Genomic DNA, 25,148 nt, shown 5'->3' with positions numbered 1-25,148 from the left:
GTAAATAATAAGCAGTGAGCCTACATTCATTAATGGAAGTATAATTTCAATTACCTATACTAACTGACAAAAAAAACTTACTGTCCTCTTCAATGTGCCAGGTGCTTACAAATCAGGTTTGTAAGGTTAAATTATGTGTGAGACTTCCTTCCTTCCTCTCTTTTCAATAGGCTCAATACAAACTTGTTTTTTACGGCAAAATCCTAATGAATTTCAAAGCCAGTGGGAAATGGGCGTTAAAATGTTGACTAATTGGTGGGTGTAGTAGTTGTCACTCGTCAGACAACAAGCTGAGATTCTCTTTGGTAGAGCTGGGGGGATACAACAAATTAGAACAGCACAAATGAAGCCAAACACATACACGGGCATTTCTGGCGCATAAAAACGCAGCGCAAATGAAGAAACTTCAATTTTAGGAGTGTTGACGTTATGCTTTCCCCTGGGAGGTGAAGTAATGCCCCTTCAGTGACTCGTCAACCCAAAGTACCTCTGACATCCAGGTTCTTAATGATCCCACTTCACGTCAAACAGACACTTGAGCGGAAGGCTTCGCAAATTGCGTGAAAATCGAGGAATATCAGATGCCAGAATCGTCTGAAAAATGCGCGTGCCCAAATGGGATATGGCATGACAATACCACTTTAAAGGGCCCAACGGTTTCAACACTGCTCCTCTCAGCCACCGCCAAGAGGCTGGATGCCACATGGTGCGCTGACACAGGGCCAGCAGAACGAGGGGGGTCCACACGTTCCCCCCGGTGACGGCTTCCAAAAAGTACTGCGCCTCACACACATGGTCGCCACAAGCGGGGGCTTCTGGGAGAAGCTGCCTCGATAAGGAAGACGAAGCCTCGCGTTCAAGAGGCCCAGTGAGGAAACTCTCAGCTCAACGTTTTTTTTCCCCAGCGTGTACGGCAAGGGCAACGAAAGGTTGGTGCCGGTGAAAGCTTTCATTTGAAGCCACAGCGTTAGCATCCACTCCCTCCTCGAGCTACGCTATGCCCGCAACGACTGAAGCAATATTTAGCTGCTTTAGATATCGCTGCCAAACACTCAGCCTGGCCCTTTTCCCCCTTCGCTTACAGTTTGTTTTTCGCTGGTTTGGCTAATTAGCCAGGCAGCGTCCCGGGGCTTCGACACAACGCTGCCGGTCGCCCCTTCAATCAAACGCTGGAAACAAGGCGGCCTTCACCGCGGCATGCGGAGGGCTCCGCGCGTCAGGCCCGGGCCTCTGGAAAGGGCGGCGGAGGCCTGTGGCTTCGGGTTCGGTGCCAGTCTCCGTCTGTCGCAGAATAAGACGGGCTCTGTTCCCCCCGGCTGCCTGCACTGCGCCGAGCCCGCGTCGATGCACTCCCTCCCCGGAGAATAGCCATTGTTCCGATTTTACTGAAACAGTCGACAATGGAAATGCTTAGAATGCTTTGGGGGGGAGGGGGGCGGCCTGCGCTCTCCATCCCCGTCTCTCTCTCTCTCTCCGGCGCGAGCGCGCGCGAATTTCAGCGGCACCGAGCGGGCTAACGCTAGGCTAGGAGAAAACCGCGCCGTGCTCCAAGGCCGCCCTGCTCCGCCGCGCGCTAAAACCTGATGACTAATCCTTTATCTGCTCGGGACAGAAAACAATGGCAACAGCGGAACATTGTGTAAGGGACAACTGATCGAACATACCTCATCTCGCTGCAGATAGTAAAAACTAAACAGATAAACTCGGCCGGTTTGGTGCAGAGTGAGAGAGCCTGAGACAGCTCTGAGGCTAACGTGCAAGGGGGCGCAGGAAGAGCTCTACAAATCTGGACAGCAGCGAACGTCATCGATGGCTCAGGGCCCGCTGAACTGCTCCCGAGACGCCGCTCGCTCCATACGGCCTGGCCGCTGGCCCAGGGACCCCGGCCAGTCGGGCCCAGCCCACGGCCAACTGCATCCCGTCCCACTGCTGCTAAAATGAGCAAGACCCCGTCGCCCGTGAGCCGCACAAAGGAAGCGCGCGAGGCTTGCCAAGCCTTGCAAATCTGGGAAAAAGGGAGTCATTCCCAACAGCCATTCGGGTCCGCGAGGACCTTCCCGGCACAGCGCGCCCGTGACCGTCTCCCAGACTCAGTCAGATAACTCTTCCAGGATGCCCGAGCCGACGCAGCGCATCTGGGAACGCTGAAATCTGAACTGCGCGGTAAACCCGCGCAGTTCGTTCACTTCAAGCGCGAGACCAGCGGAGAGGGTTATCGTCAGGAAAAACGCCCACGTACGTGTAAGAATTCCGCAGATACCGTTTCACGAACAACGTTATCAAATACTCAAAACAAAGCTAACCCAACAGAAATCCATTTACCGGAGATTACTCAACTCTAAAGAGGTCTAGATTTAGAGCAGAATTACTCAACTCAGCACATAGCACTATGTGACCTGCTTCCGCCCCCCCCCCCCCCCCCCCCCCACCCACACACACACACACACGCACACACAATCTTCATTTTTAATACATTGAGAACCACAGGGACTACTGGGAACACCAGAGAAAATGCAATTTAAAAAAGAAAAAAAAATCTTGCGGTAGCAGCTAATTCAAAACAGCGAACAAAAGCACTGAAAGGTATGACTTATTCAGTACCTGATAAACGTGTTTCTAGCAGCATACCAGGGGTCTCTTTCCCACTGTGTGCAGCCAGACAGTTATAGCTCTGACCATTCATAATTAATCTTTCAAAAAAAACAGACTGTGCTGAAAATGTTACCACAACGGAAAAGTTTTTTTCTTTTCCCCTAATAATAAGGTTCAAGCCATCTCCTTACGCCAAAAACATCAGACTGGAGACTTCGGTATTCTATTACTGAAACACTGAAGTCAAACTGCTGTCACTGATGTTTCTTCAGTGTGTAACGTTAGACCATTCAACTGGTCAAAGTAATCCAATTATGCTGATACTCCAGAATGTTCTATCACTGTAAGCATACAATAGCAATTGTTTGTAGGATATGTACCTCCATTCAGCATTCAAGGCTAAAATGCAGAGCTAGATATTCCTATACATGGCCTAGATGTTCCTTACTCAAAGGACTACAAATGGCCCATTAAGTAATTTTACTATTTTCAGCTGAAACACACAACTTTGTAATAAAGCTATTAGCCTACAATTTCCGCAGAAAAAGATGAGTTAATTGAATTACGACAAATGTAATTAAACCCAACCAAAAACCTTTAAGGGAATCCAACTGACAGATGTGCCAGTGATTGCAGGATGTAGGACAGGGACTACTGGTGCCTGTATAAAAAAGGGCCTAGAATCAGAGGGGTATATAAGAGAACAAAATCATGGTTCTTTAGCAGCCTTTAAACAAAGCAGCTTAGGTATAATCTGGGCAGACAACAGAGAACTCCAACTACAACAGCAGATAAGCCTCCAGTTTCCATATGGCGCTCAGGCCCCAATAGGCCTAATTGCCTCAGACTTTCGGTCCTCTGCTAGTAGGGTTGCGTGGCCTTAACCGAAAAGCGGGAAACAGTGTTAAAGATGGCCGATGCAGAATCTTTCCTTTGGAAACCCGCGCTCAGTCTGGTAATAGAGAATGTACGCTTTCATGGGGGGGGGGGGTCATCTTCCACTGGAAAAAGCCACATTCCAGGTCACATGATGTGACTCACACTGTAGACCATAGACTGAGGAGTATTTTCCAATGGTTGACAACTGACACAAATGCCAAACAGACAGAAATAACCGTTTACAGTGCCAAACGGGCGTTAAAGAACGCACATGGGCAGTGTGGTCACACTCCGATTTGAATGCCCTCTGATCATGTTGAGTGAGCGGGGTTCTCTATCGCCAAGAACCACTACCGCTTTTTATTAACGTGCTTTTTGTGAACCTGAAACACAGGCAACAAAGAACCCAGTGTATTTTAGATTCCAGCCATCATGTTCAACGTGCTCTCTTTCAGAGAAAAAAAAACTGAGTTAATATAAAGATCAAACAATGGATAAGATCCTTTTTGACGTCAGTGTGTTTCGTGCCATTTTTTTACGACACGATCAAACTGAGAGTCAATACTCAATAAAATTTTAACATGTTTGTGTATTTTAAGCGGCTCAAATATTTCCTAGTATCAACAGTAACTACGGGAGAGAAAAAAGTAAAATCATTAGAACAAGTAACACACCAGCTATGCTGCATAAACACACCGCAGCCAAGTCTTCTGGCAAAGCAACCCCAACAGTACACAAGTGAGATGGTTGTTGTTTTTGCTTTCCTACGTGAAGACAAGGTAAAAAAGTTTTTTTTTTTGAAGTTACCCCAATACTAAACGAAGACACGGCTAACATTCCAACATTCCATTGGCAACGCAGCTGGCAACAGCACTCCAGGCTACGCCTATTCCTTTCACCCAAACTGACATCTATTTCATTCTTTACCCGGTAGCCAACAGTCGAGCCTCGGGCACTATGGCAACCACGCCAGCGCTTATAGACACGCTCCTGTCTGAAAGGGGCTATTAAATGCAAACACAAGCTTACTTTTCGCCGCCCCCCCTCAGGTTTTACATTAAGATTCCTACACGTATCCGTGTCCTTAATGGAAAAAGAGCCTTCGGACGACCAAAGTGTAAAGAACAAACTGTTTGTTTAATCCTCTGGAGCGTTTAATCCTCCATCGATGGATACGCTAACTGTCAATGATTCAGAATGAAGCTGGTGACACATTCTGAGACAAGTTCTGAGCAAACACACTGCTGGTCAGAAGATAGCAAATGCCTGGCTTGTGCTTCTGCTTCTGGCAACCGACGAAGCAAATCCTCATATGAAGCCTGAGCTTGCAGTTCAAACCAGTGCACTGTCAACAGAAAAACCCATGACGGGGTTTTACTCAGGAAACATGAAAGAATATATCACTGTAGTGATGTGAAGGATAGCATTTGTTTGATACTCCATAAAATGATTATAATGCACTTGTTGTTAATCTATATTTTTTTTATAGAATAGCCAGTTGACATGTGACATTTAGCCTAAACGAACTATGAAAAAAGAACAGGTTAGACGAAAAACTAAACCAAGATAGCGAATCAGACTGACAAACTCAAAAGACTGCAGCACCTGTAGGTAAAAGAAAATTCTATTGAGCTATGTTTGCTTCAAAATCCATGGCCTCAACATTAGAATAAACAAAAGATATTAGCCTGCATTCCATTACCATCGTCAAGGTCGCACGCTTTCTCTCCTCTTCTCAGAGTCTGAAAACATTAACTGCTTTTTCAGTTTGAGATGTGGTTTAACATAGCCTAGGTAGTGTAATATGTGTATATATATATATATATATATATACATATATATATATATATAGCCTATATATATATAGGCTAGCTAAGGACAGCTTTACGATCACAGATTCAGCCCTTTCTGCAACAAAGCATGACATTTCCAGACACAGAGTCACTAATTTTTTATTTTCTTAATTCAGCACAGCCTCTGATATCCCACTTGATGTCAAAAGCACATGTGCAGCACTAAAACAGTGGAAAGCAATCAGACTTGCCAAGGGCACGCTAACATTCACGGGAACCCGCGTACCTCACACTCATACTGTAGTACAGGGCTCTCAAACTCAAATCACAAAGTCATTGATTGGCTATAGAGTCCACACGCTTTGTTTCCAAGGCCTCAATTGCCTCCTGATTGGAAGGAAGCCAGAAAATCCAACAGACACTGCAGCCCCCCAGGACTGTTACAGAAGAAGCTAATTAGCCCACAAGTGGGAAAACTCGTTCTCAGGCATATGTATACGCACAGCAAATAAATAATTAGGAAATACCTTTAATTAATCTGGGGTGATCAGGGACACATCGGGAAAAGCAAAGAAATCACAGGGTTTAGTTTCTTTCTTGTATTAATCTACATATTCCAGACCACTGCAGCACATGGACAAAGCTTTCAGTTGTGTATTGCAGCTCAGACAACACCAACAGGCTTCGATTGATTAGCTTGCTTTTCTCTCCAATACTTTATTCTCAGGTTACCGGGAGGTAAAAGTCATGAACTGCAACCATCTTAACGATTTCTAACAGATTTCAGGCAATAGGGACAACTACCTTTGTGGGGAAGTGACAAAGATGTTCTTGATTGTAGGCTCAATATAATTGGTGTTTATTTAATCCAATAGTGTAAATGTGAAGCTTGGGGAAATAAAGAATCGGTGCTCAGTCAGAGCACACTTGAGGCTGTATGACATTGATTTTTCCTTACTTTTCATGCAACTTTTTATGGTTTAAATGTTATAAATGCAGGACAATTTGTAGTAGGCTTAAACATATGCTGATACATCATAAGCTGTTGTAACTTCATTGCAGAAATCCAAATGAATAGTGCGATGGCTTCTAAGACCTTTTAATGCTTATCAGAGGTTCCTCTTTCAGATTTCACGTGTCCCATGAGTTCTCCACTTTAAGCACTCCCAAGGAGGCTACATGTTGTGTGCTGCTGACAGAACGCTGAAAATGGGGTCAAGGCAATCCAATGAAATAAATCAAAATGGCCGAAGCAGGGGTCCCAGACCCCGGTCACTGGAGAGCCACAGGGTCTAGGCTACCTCCTTCTGCCGGACTAGCGTACAGGCCAAAAACGCTCGGGCTAAATAATCTTAATACCGCAATCAAATGAAGGTGATGGGAGGAGGCATCCAGCAGGCTACATGTTAGCCCTTGCTTTCGTGCAGAGAGTTACAGAATGCCGAAGCTTGCCAATGAAAACAGACCTGACATTTCAGAGGGAGCAGGGGGATTTAAAAAACCCAGATGTTACAAAAAAAAAAAGCAGACGTTACAGTGTAAATGTTTTCAAACGTTCAATGAAAATGCATCTGCAATCTACTCCGCACAATAAAAAGGTTTGATCGTTTAATTTGATGTACGGTGCCAGCCATATTTTACTACACTGCAATGACTCTTCCACAATTTCAAATCTCTGCAATAGTAAAGTGTGACGTCAGAGGTAATCACGCATGCCATCTGTTGTCACTACAGAGGTCTCTGATGAGAGTAAAGTATCACCACAAGGCTGGTGCTTCATATTTAGTCATGAGGGGAAAGAGATGCAAAACCTTCTCTGTGCATGTCCAGCACTTTCTTTTATAAAGTAACCTTAGCACTACACAGGGTTTTGACTTTCTGTGGAAAAACACAGTCCTTTCTCCTCTACCCATGACAAAAATATGAGATTATCCACAGAACCTGAGCTCCAGTTTTCAGGATGCTTTCCACAAGATGCACCATACTCAGATCTGGAAAGAGTGGAAATTAAGTGGTTCACGACTCTAGGAAAAAAAGTAAAACCTACAGACTACGGTGGGCCCATTCCAAGCCCACAACAGCACAACCCCTTACAAAATAAATCATCTTTAAATAATATAAATTAAGTGTATAGCTGTATCCCTGCTCCCTCCACTTTAAAGGAAATCCACCGAGTCAGTAGTCAAAGGATGCACTGTGGCCTTCAGCACTTGGGAGTTCTTCAGTTACAGCCTATCCTCTACTGATACAGGGCAGTGATTTCTTTATGTAATATGTGGGCTTTCTTCTTTCCTTTGACTGGGCTGTAGTTCCTCAGCATTCGAAACACAAATGAACCCAGGACAGTGCTCTACAGACGAAGTCAGACACTCAGTAGGTGATTTTGAGCTGTGGCCCGACCCCTCCCCTTTTTAAACTGAAGTGCGGTGCAAAAAATGAAAGCCCTCAGGTACTGGCGTGAAACTCACACACCGCGGCATCACGGTAAACCAAATCCACCGTAGCCTATACGCTCAATATATCTGTTGCCCTAAACGACAGTGGAAAATGCCCCCCTGACGGTAGAGCAATAGGTCAGGTCACATGATACTACTCCCCAGCGCAGAGTCACAGAGGCGTTTAACGGAGAAGCCGTCACCAGGCAGCACGGACCCGCGCCGGCCCTTTAAGAGTCCTTAATAACACTAAGTGCTGCAATTAATACAGTAAACGCTCCTAATGTGGCAGGGAGTACAGTCTGCCAAGAGTGAAGACATCCTTCTGCCCGAGGCTTAGAGTTTCCACACGTGCCATCTCTTGAGTCATGTGCTACCACTCAGCAGTTTCTAACGCACGGTCTCCACGTCAGTGAAGACCAGCGGAGTCTCACACAGCACGGACTGGACCCTTTCTGCAGAATGCCTGTCCAGCAAAAGCCTGAAAGCACAAGATGATTCAGCTAATCACAGTCTTGAATAGCCCGACTCCCTTAACCACTACTCCTAGCTCCGAGGGCTGATGCTATTTTAGTGAGCTGATGGGGTGTGGCCCTGCAGGACCAAAGTTTGACATTTCTCCTCTGGGAAAAACGTATAAAACACAGTGAAAAGAACGCATTTGGAAAGTCCTCCTCAACACAACATAGCAACACACCAAACAAAATCGATTTAACGGGGACCACCGTTCCTGCAGTATATCGCAGCCAGTTCATATCAGCCTGCCCACATTCACTGTATGCCGTGTTTAGGCAACGTACAGTCCACAGCAGACAAGAAGCCAATGGCTCAAAAAGCAGACAAGATAAAATGGAAAGTTCCAGAACCTGGACGGTTAATGACATCATTCGCTGAATACTTGTTCCCTGTGGTAGAGGGCCACTGGCATGCAGCCCCTACGAACCACTGTGATGTATTAAAAATTTCTGCAAACCTGCAAATTCTTCACTAAGAGGTCTGGGAAAGCCCTACTGGCAGTCAGCAGACACTTAATTTTAATGAAGGAAAAAGCTGTATATATATATATATATATATATATATATATATATATATATATATATATATATATGTGTGTGTGTGCAAATAGCCTATATCTTGATGATTGTATACCCCTCAATAATTCAATCTATTTCACATGCATCCATGGAGATCACACAGTATTCCCTCGTGTAGATTTTAGTGTTAATTAACACAGCCTTGATTCAACCGCGGAGGAGTAGCCTGCAGTCAATGGTGCGTTAGGTGCCTCTACCAACGTCTGACCCACATTTGCATGACCTCATAAAACTGGGCCTCCCCTGCTTTCCCATCCACGTGGGTCCACGTCGTCTGTTCGTCTGTACAGGACGAAGCAGCCACATGATATAGCGGTGCCCCATCCCACTGCCCAATTTTATATTTTGCTAAATTTTACCAAGTCCCCGTTTTATATTCACAGGGAACACATGACAGTGATGATACACGGTATTCCAATTTATTTCCCCAGGTCTCGTTTAAAACTAAAGACGCTACTTCCAAGGGTTAAATTTCAAAATATGCAACCACACATGTGCACTGAATGCAAAAAATATATATATTTCCGTCAAAAGAGTTTAAATGTAGCCGCAGATACCAAAGTTACATGAATCACTGTCAAATGCCACCGCGGAGCGACTTCAAATTGGACAGAATTAACGACAAATGTGCAGATGCTTCTTTGGGTAAACACAGGTGGTCGCAGGGCTATGTGCAATACGCGGAATGTAAACATGCACAGACACTGGGCCAATAATGAACAACTCCCCCCTTATTTACCCCACAGAAGAGGGAATTCACAGAGGGAGGTTTCTCTGTAGCTAGTTAAGAGTCTTTTATACAATAAGCTTCACAGTTGCTATTTTAATTACTATTTGTGCAAAGCCGCTTACAATAACAAAAAAATAAAATACAGCCAAGAGTTTTTGTTTGTTTGTTCTATACGCTCTTGTAATTTTATTTATTTCCATTTGGACATAGTAAAAACAGACAATTCATTTGATAAACCGATTTATTAAAGCCCCACTTTGTCAAATACCGAAGAGCCGCTGGAACCGTATCAACATTTCAAAGGGTTTGTCTTTTTGCTTTGTGTCATTAAAAAGTTTTCCAAATAAATTTATAAATAGCTTTTATAGTTATATTTAAGCCATACTGCTAGGGAGCCAAGTTTAAGCCACGCTTAAAATGACTGTACTTTCACATAATCCAAGCACAATAATGTTTTTCTCTTAAATTTAATTTTCACTATTTTCCCTGCATTTCTTTTATGCTTGCTCTCGCTGTTCCACGGTTCGCCAGGGATCTTTTGTCACAAACAGCCACACTTCGTAGCAAGCTAGGCCTGAACAAATGGTTAAAGGAAAATGCTAATAACGTTGGTGCTACCTCTTTGTATTTCAGTTTTGTTTCACGATATAATCTATTTTAACAGCTATGTACAACATCAACAAGGCAATTTATTTGCAACCCACCCAAGGTAACAGAAAACACATTTACTGTTCCAAATCAGAAATGCAGCTCGTTAGCTACGACAGCGAAGCTAAGCTTTTAAAACTGCAAATAAGCTTTAGTCCATGTGGTTGTCCATGCAGGCAGACAGACCCCGACACTGAGGAAAGATTCTGGGATGCATTAACCAGAAGACAATTATTAGGTAGATATGGAAGTGGACTGTGCTATCTAACTAGTACATTGGTTTTTTTTTTCTATTTAAACATCTTGATTGATAAATTGGCTAATAATCTGATTTTCTCGTAATTGAAAATAAAACAAAGTGGCAAACAGCTTGCTTAGCATCGTTAGCTGGAAAACGTTGCCTTTCGTTCTATGCCTCAATAGCTAAACACCGCAAGCGAGCGTGAAAAACAAATAACCAGACCCATTAACAAACGATGTTTTCAGTCATTTTTGCAAACGAGATTCCATAGCTACCCAATCAACCACACGCACAATAGACATTGTACATTAAACCTAGCGGTAGCTAACCATCTAGTGGGCGAGAGAGAAAAAATATAGCTACAGGTCTAGTAAAGTCACGTGAGGAAAACAAAGAATAGTAACGTTAGAAAAAATGACCTGACAAACCTACCAAAACGATGGCAAATCTTTCTTCCAATTCACCTGGGTCGGGCATCGGTAATTTCAGGGGCAGGTTGTGAGCCCTAAAATCAGTCTGCTGAGAATCCATACTGCCTGCGTTCCCCATATTGTAGCTAGTCTGTATGAATGGCAGATTTCCAGCCTTACTCTTCGACTTAAAAAAAAAATCAAAGCGAGACAAAAATCAATCCTGGGCAGAATGCCTCTAGCGAACTCTCCAGTTTTGTCCCAGTCCAGCCCACTTCCAGCAAAACAAACGTGGCGAAGACAGCAAAACGAGACGTATTAAAAACAATCTAATTCAAGCAAAACAATTCTGAATAGTCTGACCATCTTCATTCATTTCCAGTGAAGAAATAATCAAGCAAGGCGTTGAAGCAAAATAAAACGTGTTCCTATCCGTATCTTGCACAATTTCTGCACCACTCCCAGTTTGTCGTAATGGTGATGGTGTGCATGATTCAAGCTTAGCGGTCCTCTGTGTAGCTGGTTAATCCTTCCAGTACTGACAAGCGATACAGTACACAGCATCCACACACCATACAGCTTACTCTACATTCACATTCAACACAATGAGCCCTTTCAGACTGGCCTCCCACTAGGGCGTGCCAAAGGCGTCGTGAAGGAGAGGGGAGGTGATGCTTTGTCTTGTTGCATGCTGGTAGTTGCAGTTGCATTCAGTCTCTCGGAGCAGACGGAATTCTGCTACATGGAATTTTTTTATTTTTTTTTATTTTTACTGGTTTACCACAATAGTGCGGGGTATACTATCAGTAAATTAGCTTGTAAGTACCAGAAATAAATATATACTTTTGTAAACATACGTTCTACATTATTTTGATCGCACAGACTTGGCAGACGATTCAGGGTGTCGTTTAGCCTATGTGTATATATAGGGGAAAAAAGTGGTCCCGTGAAAAACTGTTCCTGATATGAAAACAAATTTAGCATTATTTACATGATCCTGAACATATTTGTTTTCGATACAAGCATGAGACAAATAAAACATAACATACGATTATCACTTATTTGAGGATGGGGACAAAAAATGTGTTTTAACAGTAACAGGGAATAGTTATGCAATGAGAATAAAGTATAGACTCCTATGCAGTGTATTGGTTGGCTGATGTCTGAAAGGTTTGAGAAAAAAAATACTAATAAAGGGACCCCGGGGATTTTGAGAGCCTAAATCAAAACACTAGACGTTTTTATTTAATTTTTTTTTTTTTTTAAATCATGATACTGAAATATTCGCTAATCCTTACAGTCTTAGCCAACTGAAGGACTGTAATTGAAATGATGGTAACTGAACGTAATTTTGTTTGTTAAACACCTTGGAGATACAAGTACATTTCTTGTGGATTTTTCAGGACAGTAGAATCCACCCAAACTTATGAATGTATGACGTCAATGGGAAGAGTTCAGCCCCGAGGCTCCACAGATGTGTGGTTACTTGAGGGAATTCTGTGCAATTCAACTGGGCGTCATCTGCACTGTATGACGGCTGAATACACATGCACCCACCCACCCACCCGCCCACCAATCCACACACACACACACACACACACATGCACACGCACACCCACCCGCCCACCAATCCACACACACACACACACACACACATGCACACGCACACACACACGCACTCGCACTCGCACACGCACACACACTCACACACGCACACACACATGCACACGCACACACACACACACACACACACTCGCACACGCACATGCACACACACACACACACACACCCACCCACCCACCCGCCCACCAATCCACACACACACACACATGCACACGCACACACACACACACACTCGCACTCGCACATGCACACACACTCACACACACACACATCAAGGCTGAGCTCATGCATTTTCACATTATAAACAAAGCTATCAGCCAACACTGCCGCAGACCTTACGAAATATTAATCTGTAATGTGTCATTTCCTTGACAACAAGCTTTATATAAGAAAGCAAGGTAGAGCCATTTCAACTGTGTAAAAATCACATTTCTGCCAACCATACTTTCATCTGGAACAGATAGCATGAAATTCTCAAATGACTGCGGACATTTTTAGCACAATAATATGTAGTAAGACTGCAATTCCAGCTGAGAAAACAATCCAATAATTTTATGAACAATATACACAGTCACACAACCAGTAATAAATCAGGCCTTCCACACGAGACACTGTGCCTTCATAACCTTATCATTATAATTCTGTATATTTGTCAGGTCTAGCTGTCGCTGTATTGATTTGTTTTGGCGTGCTCGTCGTCATTCTTCTCAGACATACACAGATCTCTGTCTCTGGTGCTACTTATCTTGACCCTATGACATAAAGAGTTCAAAGCTCATTATTAGCAATGATGCGTTGATAAAGAAATGCACCATAGTGCCCATATCAAATGTGACTGTTTATATGTCCCCCCCTCCCAGGTTGCTGTAGATGAGTCAGGCAGTGGTGAGGTGGGGGTGGGGGGTGGGAGCTGCAGAGGAACACAGACACAGTGACATGTGGGCCAGGAGACAGAATTAACAAATGACAGACTTGTGCTAATATTGTCTGATGGGGCCTGGGCTCAGCTGGCTGGGACACGCAGGGAGAGTGTGTCACGGTTCTGGAACTGCAGAAAGAGGGGCTCAGGTGTGGCACGGATATAATGGGGCGCATGGTCTGGAGTTCCACCCAGAGAGACGGTCCGCGCTTACCTCATCACTCTACTCAAACAATGCAAGGCCAATTCACGTCCTGCAGCCAAATGGCCAATGGCAATGTCTGTGAGGTCACATTGCGTCTAATAAATGTGCAATCAGAACGTGCATTATCTTATGTCAAAACCAAATATATAGACTAAATGCATTTGAAATTCTGAAATTATGCTACACTTCAGTACCGTCAGTTTATGAATTAAAACACAGGCATTTGGTAATGTTGATTACATGTGCATCAGATAAATAAAGAAAATAACAAAAAACAAGAAGTGTCAGGTCAACACTAAAAACTGAAATCTGACCAGAAAAAAAAACAAAAAACAATATGCTTTTTAACAAATGAATCCTAGTAGATAAGTACATAACAATCGACAGGCACTTGACTGTTCTCAAGTCAGTAGAATGGGGGACTATGTTGCTGTCAGGGGGAGACACCCCACACATGCGGCACATTGAGTGGGCTAAAGAAACTCATTGAGTGTCCAAAATGAACTGGAGGCCAATCATGAAATGGCATACAGATGCCAGAAAATTACAATGCAATCTCTGTGTTAGTAATCTCACAGGAATACCAACTCACAGATGTGGCTGAAGTCTGTGCTAAATTGGCCAAAGGAAGCAGTGCTCGTAAATTTAAAGTGCACGTGTTTGCAACAAAGAGAGGGAGAGAAAGTGAGAGAGACGGAGAGAAAGAGAGAGAGGGGGGGAGAGAAAGAGAAAGATAGAGAAAGAGAGTGAGCGAGCGAGAGACACCAATGTGACGCACAGAGGGCACATTGTGATCTGGGGCTGACCCAACCAGTGCCTGGAGTCAATCACAGTGTGTTTACGAATCCCACAGGAGTCGGTCTTCCCAGGCCAAGCAACGGTTCCTATTATGCCAGGAGACAGAATAGGTCTCCTTCTATTTTCAGTAATAAACAAATCATCATCATCAAACGAATCAGCGACACCATGTAAAGTTTCTCTCTCTGTACAAGCTTGCGGTATTATGCACTGAATGAACAATGGAATTGAAAGTAGTAGCATATGTTGGCCTCTAGTGGATGAAATATGCATTACAAAACAAGATGGAAAAATTGCAAGGACGGCCTCCTTGTGTGACAATCTACACTCAACCATAATTATAACGTAAAATAAACATCAAATCACTTTATAGATGTGAAATAATTAATACTGAAGTGAATTCAAAAGCTGGAATGACGGAAGTTACTTCCGTTGTTAAATTCCAAGCTTTGTAGTCATTACTTTCTCACTTGGTCAATGGCTCTTTATTTCTGTCCTGGAAATGGCAGCCTGCTGCCTCATGTGACTGCCTAGGGAGGACAGACCCTGTGACCAGGCCTGACTCAGACATGTTGACAAATCCGTTTCATTGCGATCTAAGGTTTGGGCCATTAAAATCAATTTCTGTGCACGTGACTGTTGTGACTGTTCACCCGTTGTATGCATTATAAGGGTCGAAGGGTTGACGCACAGCAATTTAGAGCACAAAACTTTATGCACACATAATGCATGTGTTCTTTATAGCGTAGGTATCTGAATGTCAGTAATTTTCTTCAGTTTTTGTTTTTCAAACAGCATAGAAGATTCCAGGTAAATTATTTATTAACTAATGAAGTTGTCGTCATTCTCACATAACCCAACACATATATTTAACACAAGAGGCCACCGTTTTAACGTTCATAGAAAAGATCTTATGAATCAAACTCCAACAAGACTGCATCCTCCAAGATATACTACTTGAATTTTCCAATGAACTGAAGCAGTGACCGGAGCACAGAACTGTGGGCATCCACAATACTTTCTATAGATGTTTGGTATAGTTCCAGTGAACATTAATTATGAATTATAGGCCATTACACTGGAGGTACTTTGAATAAATAATTACACGATGAGTGTACCTGAAAGTTTAGTTTACCATTCTGCTAATAATGAAGCATGCTGTGAAACATGTAGTTTAAATTTAGTTTAATGCTGAAAGGTGAAAAATACAATTAGTACAAGTTTCTATTCTAGAACCAATAAATATTTCATGAATGCATGTTTTTATCATAATACACAACTTGACATTGTACGCCTGTACAAATCATCTTAAAACCCTTTGTCACGAAAAATTCCACCCTGATTTTGTACTTTATCAGACCAAAGTGGAGTAAATGTTTGCTGTATTCCTTCTAATCATTAAGGCCAATTCTTTACAGAGAGTACAGATGTACCACAATCCTCTACAAATATACCAAGCTCAACAAAATTGTGTTTTTTTATTTATTTCCATTTGAAACCTTGACTGTGGCTGTAATAATCATGACATAAAACCATTACAAAAAGAACACACCAAGAATCATGAGTGTGCATTTTACTTTTCAAAGGAAAGTGACATAAACATTGAATTTTCATTGGCAATAAACAGGTTAGCGAAATGCTTGACTTGATGGTCGACTAATTAAGGGAAAAAAAATCCCTCACCATAAGATGTAAAATGAATTTTCATTTGCACCAAATGGTGATGGTTTGCCTAAGCAGATCGAAACAGGAAAAAAAAAAAAAAAAAAACAGAAATAAAAACCCTGTGCAGTATTACTGAGCTCACTGTGATCCATCTTCAGTCAGAATTACACCAACTTCTTTCCTGTCAAACATTTCAGCTCCACACCAGTCTGTCCAACTATTCTGCATTAAAGACGCATCCCGATTCAGTTCAAATGATCAGCAAGTCATATATATTCTAAATGTTTGTGACTGTAGTGGATTTTCATGTAACTGTAACTTCTCCAATGCTGAAAATTTATAGTTTTTCCATTCACAACATGCTTTTGTGAAAATATTTATTCTGAAACATTTTAAAATATCTGCTAATGTAGTGTATCCATTACTTGCATTCTGCAGTTTTCCAAAGAGATGTTTTCTTTTCAAATAAAAATGAATAAAATACAGTCTACATACATCTCAAAATAGTGTTATTTTATCGTATCTGTTTCTACCTGTATATCGAGAGCTGGTGGACAAAACTGCATGCTGGGATATTTCAAAACTGATGCACAAACTACAATATGATATGGATTCTGTGCTCAAATAGTTTTAAAATAACACATTGAAAAGGTAAAAAAAAAAAAAAAAAAAGGCCTGGTAATATCAAAGATCATAATGTTGATAATAAAACACGTGAGCAGACTTTTTGGCTTGTTTTGTTCAACAGATCTCATCGACAGCATGCGGTTCAGAATCACTCGAAAATCACTAGAAAAGAAAAGAAAATCTCGGCTGGAATGTCAATGGTGTCGCAGGTATAAATATCAACATCTGATTTCTGTTGTTACACTTAAGAAAGAAAGAAAGTGCCCAAACGTAGCGAGTGGTGATCCAAGCACGATGTTCCCCCGTTGCTCAGTCCGATAGAGAGTGGGTGCCTCACAAAAAGCAGCTATTAAGAGTAAAGTTCGACAGGAGACTGTTCCTCTTGTACCACTCACTCCTCTTCCTCTTCCTCCTCCTCCTCCTCTTCCTCCTCTTCCTCTGCCATGACCTCCACAATGAGTTCAGCCACGCAGGTGGCTTCGCCCAGGCTGTTGAGAGCCTTGCAGGTGTACTTGGCGTCGTCGTCGCCGGACACTTCGGAAATGACCAGGGAGCAGTTGCCGTCCTCGTCGTAGTCGATCTGGAAGTGCCGCGTCTCCTTGATGGGCTGGTCGTCTTTGTACCACACCACCTCTGGGTCGGGGTAGCCTGGAACCCCCACCCCGCCACACACAAAACAACCCCACGATGAGTATTTGCACATAACACAATTATTTATTCCCAAGGGAAATATTTTAGCGTTCTGCTAACAGATAATCAGCAAATACAGCGGACGTGGGCATGGCGAAACAGAGAGGGATCAACCAGCTTACACTGTCGTCCATAATCTGAGTTAACAACAGCTGACCTACATCTACAGAGAACCGCATCGGAGCATAGCTTATGTAACACGCTTGACCTGAACTGCAGTAGATTCCACATCCGTGTCGTGACCGAGGCTGCAGCGAACTGAACGTGTGAATGACTCTGTGCAGGAGGCGGGTTCGAGGGGTCAGCCCTCGTTTGACATTACCCTCGATCTTGCAGTCGAATCTGGCGGCGCTGCCCTCCACCACCTCCACGTCCTTGATAACTTTGCTGAATGAAGGCTTCGCCTGGGGCCTGTCCTCATCCTCATGGGTCTCCAGCAACTGGTTGCTCAAGTCATCTGCACAAGCCGAAGATTATAGGGATAAATCACACAAGGAAAAATACGGTCCTACAAATGTGTTTTTTTGTATAATAACAATGATAACAACAATAATTATATATATATATATATATATATATATATAAAATTATTTAGTAGTATTTATCCAAGCCATGATATAAATATATTTATGCCATGACTCAGATAAATACTCAATTCTCATTGGTTGACAGCCATGCATTATATTTGTTTATTACACGGCTTTGTGAATGTTCCATTTCTCATCGGTCACTTCCGGCCTTCAACGGTCAAATGTTTCTGAACAATGACCACTGCTATGGGTAACAGACCGTTTTCACTAGGAACGATTTTCGTATCACTCAGAAAGTAGCGCGGTTAATTGGATGATAAATTACCCTCACGGAGGCAATCATACACAAGAACACATGGCTGTGTAAGGGTGGCTAACCCACCAGAAGTGCCATATATTCTTGTATATGCACTGGCATGGAGTGCATTATATCTCTTACACCATGGCTACAACTAAAATGCATGGACGAAATCAAAATAAAGTGATACTTTAATCAAGTACAAAACTAAAACCATTACACACACATCCACCACTTAGCTAAATATAGTTCCTCTGGTAACAGTAGATGGCACTAGAGTTCAGATTCTACAGAGATGTCTATCAGCAACCAAAACATAAGAAAAGAGAAGACATTTAATGATGAACAACAAAGTACACATTAACTATTGGAATTATGCATTTATCTACTGGTATCATGAGCAGACAGTCAGCTGTGTCATTTATTCTTATCCAAAAAACTACCCTATATTTCCAAACTTCATAAATACTGCACCCCTGACCACAACACTGCTTAGAAATATGTAATGTCTAACATATTCACTTGATAAACATGTTTTTTATCTGCATATTTAGCCTTAGCTATTGGTTTTGTGAATGAAGTGTTGTAACCTGTTGCTATGGTAACATATCCTTTCGGGAATTTGAAAGTTTTTGCATAGTGATTTAAATCTGTAATGAGGCAAAGTACAGATTACCAAGCGTATACACAAATATAATGCATGGCTGTCAACCAATCAGAATTAAGTATTAAATAAATAAATAAATACTCAATAGCTCTTCATCCCTAATTGTAGTTCCCCCCGAATTTGCATTTGCTTCCAGCAGCCTGTTTGATTACTTCTGGGTTCTCTCTTGATGCAGGAGCAGACTCCAAAATGGCTGCAGCTAGCTACTGCTCCTTTCTACCCAGTTTTCTACTCTTTCGACCCTGTGCAGCTGCGGACACTCCATCAACCCGAGGAGTCATTTATGTGCAATAAGGAGACGACCTGCACACCCTGTCTGAAAGCTGCCCTCCCTCAGCAACTCTACGTCCAATTATGTGTGGCCCCCAAGGGACCCCTGGCCACAGTCAACACTGGGGGGTCAGGTTCTGCACAGCATCCAGCACTAGTGATTTAGCTGGCCTTGCCACCTGAGAAACCCCCAATTATTAGTCATAATAGTAGTAATAATACAGGCATTTAAGATCCCATTAAACCTTTGCTCCATTGTGTAATGACGAATGAACTGACCAAACATTCATGTCCCCTCCATCAACCCCTACCAGAATTGTTAGGGGGAGCATATTAATAAAACTACCTCCCCAGCCGGGCCGAGCCCCATCACTGGATCGATAAGGCTATATATAGGTTACTTTCTGGACATTTGTGAGGTGGGAAAACTCGGTTGCTATGGCACCTTCACTGGGGTTACCAGTCGGAGAGCCTCCCTTCTTCGCGCTGACGCCAGCCAGCATCGCCATGGAGGACAGCCGGCCGATGGCTCGCACCGCGTTCCCCGTTTTCTGTGGAGAAATCACCGCAATGTGAAATCACCACAATGTGAAATCACCGCAATGTGAAATCACCGCAATGTGAAATCACCGCAATGTGAAATCACCACAATGTGAAATCACCACAATGTGAAATCACCACAACGTTTTTCCCTTTAAAACAACATGGGAAAGGTCATCTTAAACTTTCAGCTGAGCAAGTGCCTAGTACTGATGAAGGGTGTGTAATACGTTGTTAATGTTCCCAATGTTCATGACCAATAAAGTGGATTTCTGCTTTGTTTTGATGTGCCTCTTACCTGGGGTGGGGGTTGGGGGGTGTCCTTACCTGCCACTTCCTCCTCAGGATGTATTTCTTCATCCTCTCCTTGGACAGCTTCTTGGCCTCCATGTTCTTTGTGTCCTGTTTCAGCCAGGGGTGCTGGAAGCACTGAGCGCAGGTGAGCCGGGACCTTAGAGGAAACAGAACAGATCACGCGTGCTCCGCGGTTAGGGCCCTCGCGTTGCCGCCGGAACCCGACCCGGATAACCCGGACCGGCATCGCCAGCGTGCACCGCGGCGCGAAACACGGGCACCTCGCTGGATATGAAACGGCGAAACGATGAAGCGCTGTTCGCTTCGATTCGAAATCAACTCTAAGTGCCCAGATTCCCTGGCTGTATGTAACAATTAAGTTTCTTAAAAAGAGGAGTATGTTTACGAGGTGCTTGTAAGTCGTACCTCATGTCTTTCTTCAACAGGTTGCTGATGAAGTCTTTGGCCTCGTCCGAGATCTCGTCGAAGGCCTCGTCCTCGAAATCCCAGGTGGCGGAGGTGACGTTGGACAGTGTCTCGTTGTCGTTGTCCCCCATGAACGGAGAAAGCCCGCTGACCCTGTCCGGGAAAAAAAAAAAAAAAAACCGTCGACCCTTTTCCAGCACAGAACAAATCGAGCGTACGTCACCGGGAAAAATAACGCTCAGAAATACGAGACAAATTACAGAGGACCGTTCCCTAAATGGCTCCAATATGTCGTGTAATTAGCGTGAGCGATGCTGCAGATGCACATGGAGAGAGAGAGAGAGAGAGGTGACGGGCTCTGCGGGAGTGATAAGCCAGAGCCAACGCTCTGCTCCAGCTGATACGGCAGCCCGGCTTTGGGGCCCCACTGAGGCTCGAGGCCCTTTTATAGCCATTTGGAGTCATGCAGGGGCGGCCGGGGACCGTCCGGCTGTGCAAACAATCTGTTACCGAGAACATAGAAAATAAACCAAGTCACTGAGCATGGCCTGGGACACGGGGACACGGCCAATGATTCAAAAGTCTGATCAGGGCCACAGCCAATGATTCAAAAGTCTGATCAGGGCCACAGCCAATGATTCAAAAGTCTGATGCGGCAAAGCCTAATAGTCAAACCACTAAGTGCTAACTAAGGAGGGCCTGGGTCTTCCATTCACCTGCTACTGCCTATTGTGATGAAAAGGCGGTGAGAGGAGGCCCAGCCAATCAGAAGCTAAGTTCAGTGATTGCATACATTAGTCTTTGCTTTATCTAAACGAATAAGTAAATCAGCACCGTGCCAGTTCTGACATGCATTTGCAGACTGCAGAAGTCCAACAAGCAGCATTCACGATTCCTGAAATGGCTACTATCAGTAGGCTAAAGAGGCCTCCTCAAACCTCTACAAATCACTCGCATCTGTTACCTCTGTTGCTAAGCCACCCCCGCCTGGCTCCTTCTCAATAAGCCTCGCCCGGGTCATTCTCAGCCAGTCCTGAATGTAATGGCTACTCGTCTAAGCATAATCCCCCCCCCCCCCCCGACAGGCTACTATTTAGGTTATAAGTTCGCCTCCTGCAGGCCATTTAAAATCCACTCAAAAGCGTGGATGGGCACACGCCCGTTTCCAGCCGAGTTCAAACGGTGTCAAGCTGCACCTCACATATTTTGGAGCGCACAGCGTTCCCACAGATGACTGCAGGGGAATATTTTGAAGGGATCACCGGTTTGCTCTGTCCCCACTGCACAACGCTCCTCACTCCGACAGACGTGCTCAGCCACTGCATTACTGCGCACAGCTGAAGTGAACGCTGGCTTTCGCCGTGTTGAGGGAGGGGGTACTACATTTTATGACCGTCTGAAGACCGTCCCCCCTCAGCTGGACTAGGCCTGTTTCAGAAAGCATTCCTCACTTACAGAATGTAGCAGATGACTCCTATACTCCACATGTCTGTTGGGTAACTGATTGCTTCGTAATTGATTACTTCTGGGGCCACAAACTCTGGCGTTCCAAACAGAACCTTCAGGGATCCAGAAGTTTCTGTTAAAAAAAAAAAAAAAAAATCAAAATAAAATAAAAAACAGGGAACAGAACAATACAAGTCAACTTTTTTCTTTTTTATAAAAGAAGAGAAATCAGAAGAAGTGATTTTTGGCAAAACAAATTTGACGCGATACAGCCCCTAGCCTCATCGGTTGAGAGTGACTGAACTCTCACGTAACTTTTACTGTTGTTCAAGTCTTCGTCTGGATAACCAGTCACAGTAACCCGTATCCTGAGACAGACCAGGTGGCTAAATCTTACACGTCTGGGGCCGTCCCCTTATAGCTGGAGCTTGGACCCACGGTTTTGACCCTGCCAGGTGCTCATGAGGTCCAGGGTTGCTGTGAGTAGTTACCTAGTCGGCGTGCAAGGCCAAAGTCAATGAGTTTGATCTTGCTCCCGGTCTTGTTGATGCACATAATGTTCTCGGGCTTCAGGTCCAAGTGGACGATGCCCTGCTTGTGGATGAACTGCACCCCGTCAACAATCTGCAGCATGTACTTGATGACCTCCCGCTCCGTGAGCTCAAAGTCCTCATCAATGATCCTCTCAAACAGCTCTCCCCCAGAGATCCTGCAGGGCAGAAATTACACCATCCCTTAAACACATCCTATTACACAGGTGGCTGTAAACCAATAATTTGGGCAAACAGTCAGACAGCTAAAATAGCACTGTGGTTTCAACAGCTGGGCTTGAAGTGGAAGGGAATCCATTTTGGTTTTCATCATTTACACAGATGGGTTCAAACTGAACGGACTCTAAAATTCAGACACCCATTCACCAAGCTGCTTTTTTATCAGAGCGATATGGTGCAGATGACCATTTTTTAAGAGTTCAGGCATCACATGTATGGAAGAGATGGCCTTTGGCAATGCACCACTAATTGAGCTTGATTTAGCTGAAATTTGCTAATGCTTCATTAGTTACAGAAAGTTCAGGTTTTCAGATACACTGCAATGCTGATTTTCACAGGGGATACGTCTTAAAATCCTGATTCTCATCAAAGTTCCCGAAACAAAATGGGAGGTCTTGTTTTCCTTTATGGTGAACAATCAAATTTTTTTGAGGCTAAAAGTTTTGTCCATCCACTGTCTGATTGCGCACCATAAAAGGAAAACGGAAACTGCTATATTTGATTTGTTTGCTTCTTCCACATTCTTGGCACAAGGCCTTTTTCCATCCAGCACCAAACCCCCCCACCAGTGTCTATTTTTTCTTAGTCTGAAAATTCCGTCTGGATCCGCAAGGCAATCCCATAATGCAACAAAATGGGAACCAAATGATAAAAAAAACCTCAAATAAGTTCTCAGACATCTGCGAGATGTTAATAAACCAATTCAGGATACATCAGCAGTGCTTTCTTCTGCAGCCAAGCCAGCAGTATGTTTGGACAGGTTCAGATATGGCCTTTTTTCAGGACTTTTATTCTTCTTTCAATCATTCCATTCATCCTAATTATTTCCCCATTTCCTCATCATGTTGCACTGTATAGGTAATGTATATGTTTTTATTGGGTTTCAACATATGCTGCATTTAACCAATAACGCATTGGCAGAAGTACTGTGTATTGCTTAAAAAAAATATGGAAATCCTGAAAATTATAGTTACAAGAGCAGCTTGGAAACATTTCTGAACAAAATAAAATCTGGCTCATCAACAGAGGGCACGGTGTTGAAAGCTTGGAGATGTGACTGTCTTATATATTTACAGCACAAATACGAAATTGAAAGGAGGAAGACAAAAAATACTTACATTTCCAGAACCATGACAATGTCCGACTTGCCTTCGAAAGCATCTATGCACTGGACAAGCTTGGGATGGTGCAGGCGGTTCATGATGCTAATTTCTTGTCTCACGTTTTCTTTCTCTTTTGCGGAATAGGCTTTGATGAATTTTCCGGCCCAGACTTTTTTAGTCGATTTCTCCACAAGTTTAAACACTTGTCCGAATTTCCCCCTAAAACAAAGTCAAATGCACCGCATTATTCGGCCAATCGCAGCAGGGGACAGCGATGAATCTGGAAGAACACCCAAGTCTAATCTGAGTATCACTGGGTGTACAGGTTAACCAAACGGCCCACTTACGTCCCCAGCCTTTCCTCCACATCATAGAGGTCCTTGACTTTTTGTTCCTTTTTGATTTCCACATCTCTGTAATCCGGTTCTTTCTCTGTGATGAGGGAAGGGATTATTTATTTTGAACAAGAGTTCCTGTGCAAGAATTATATTTAATGCAGTTTGTTTTAAAACAGACGCCTACCATCATCAGTTGCCTCAGCTTCCTCCTTCTCGTCTTCTGAAAGATCAAACAATTATATGGAAAACTATTACAACTTCTGTGCTCAAAACGCAATGTTAAATACTTCCGTTTAAGTCTATATTTTCATTCAAGTCCATAGTTTTCACACCAATATATAATTGGAATCATGCTCACCCTTATTGTATCTCGAGTTCCCTTTTCTTAAAAAACAGAAAGTAACGATTTATTCAAAGTGACCACTAGGAGGAGCTCACCCTCTTCTTTTTCTTCTTCCTGCCCAACTCGGACTGGATCAGACTCCGCGCTGGGCTCGCCGATCCCGTACATGTTCACGGCTCGTACCCGGAACTTGTAGTCCCGGTCGGGCAGCAGGTTCTCCACATTGTAGGAGGTGCTGTTGCAGGAGATCAGGTCCTTCCACTCCTTGTCCACGGAGTTCCAGATCTCCAGGTTGTAAGACTTGACGGCGCTTCCCCCGTCGTAGGTGGGGCCGTACCAGGACAGCGTGAGGGCGGATCGGCGGATGTCCGAGGCGGCGGGCACGCGGGCAGGGGGGTCAGGCTTGTCTGGGGAAGGGGGGGGGGGGGCACGTGCAAACGCCAAGATGTTAGCATTTCTGGCCAAAGCTAAATCTGAGATTCAAACTAATCAGAGCGTGCTTAGTCTTTCAGTGATGTATTTAAGACAGCTGTAAGGTTGCGTTTCATGTACAGCATTATAATATCATTAAATGCACAAGCTGAAATGAACCTGGTTCTACAGTAAGATGGCATGGGGTGAATGAACAGAAGTGTGATTAATGCACCATTGTTTACCTAGCTTGTGAAGCTAAGGCTGACAGCTCAGGTAGGACCCTAACTGACCCTAAGCTGTCAGTCCAAATTACTGCAGGCACCATGGTAACCATTTCATTCCATCCAACAAAAGTGATGG

At 43.6% G+C, this 25,148-nt stretch overlaps 2 protein-coding genes across 7 annotated transcripts in view; both read right to left on the bottom strand.

Annotated features, from left to right (window-relative positions):
• Positions 1-11,445, bottom strand: part of LOC118214167 (formin-like protein 2) — a 64,358-nt gene extending 52,913 nt beyond the window's left edge. For 4 of the 6 annotated variants that reach the window (XM_035393823.1, XM_035393826.1, XM_035393822.1 and 1 more), the window contains exon 1: positions 10,845-11,445. In XM_035393823.1, coding sequence (XP_035249714.1) covers positions 10,845-10,961 — 117 coding nt within the window. In that variant the 5' untranslated portion in view covers positions 10,962-11,445. The remainder of the gene's footprint in view (positions 1-10,844) is intronic. The other 2 variants (XM_035393821.1, XM_035393824.1) reach the window with 1 other exon arrangement.
• A 4,090-nt stretch (positions 11,446-15,535) lies between these two features.
• Positions 15,536-25,148, bottom strand: part of mylka (myosin, light chain kinase a) — a 62,295-nt gene continuing 52,682 nt past the window's right edge. The window contains exons 22-32 of the mRNA XM_035393827.1: positions 24,470-24,781; positions 24,216-24,251; positions 24,041-24,125; positions 23,709-23,912; positions 22,312-22,529; positions 21,830-21,953; positions 20,375-20,527; positions 19,982-20,105; positions 19,560-19,665; positions 17,672-17,806; positions 15,536-17,307 (exon numbers count right to left, since the gene is read on the bottom strand). Of these exons, the coding sequence (XP_035249718.1) occupies positions 17,051-17,307; positions 17,672-17,806; positions 19,560-19,665; positions 19,982-20,105; positions 20,375-20,527; positions 21,830-21,953; positions 22,312-22,529; positions 23,709-23,912; positions 24,041-24,125; positions 24,216-24,251; positions 24,470-24,781 (1,754 nt within the window). The 3' untranslated portion in view covers positions 15,536-17,050. The remainder of the gene's footprint in view (positions 17,308-17,671; positions 17,807-19,559; positions 19,666-19,981; positions 20,106-20,374; positions 20,528-21,829; positions 21,954-22,311; positions 22,530-23,708; positions 23,913-24,040; positions 24,126-24,215; positions 24,252-24,469; positions 24,782-25,148) is intronic.

This window comes from Anguilla anguilla, chromosome 15 (assembly GCF_013347855.1).
Source record: "Anguilla anguilla isolate fAngAng1 chromosome 15, fAngAng1.pri, whole genome shotgun sequence".
NCBI classification, from domain to species: Eukaryota; Metazoa; Chordata; class Actinopteri; order Anguilliformes; family Anguillidae; genus Anguilla; species Anguilla anguilla.
The sequence above is the reverse complement of the archived record's forward strand: the minus strand, read 5'-3'. Positions and strand labels throughout refer to the sequence as shown.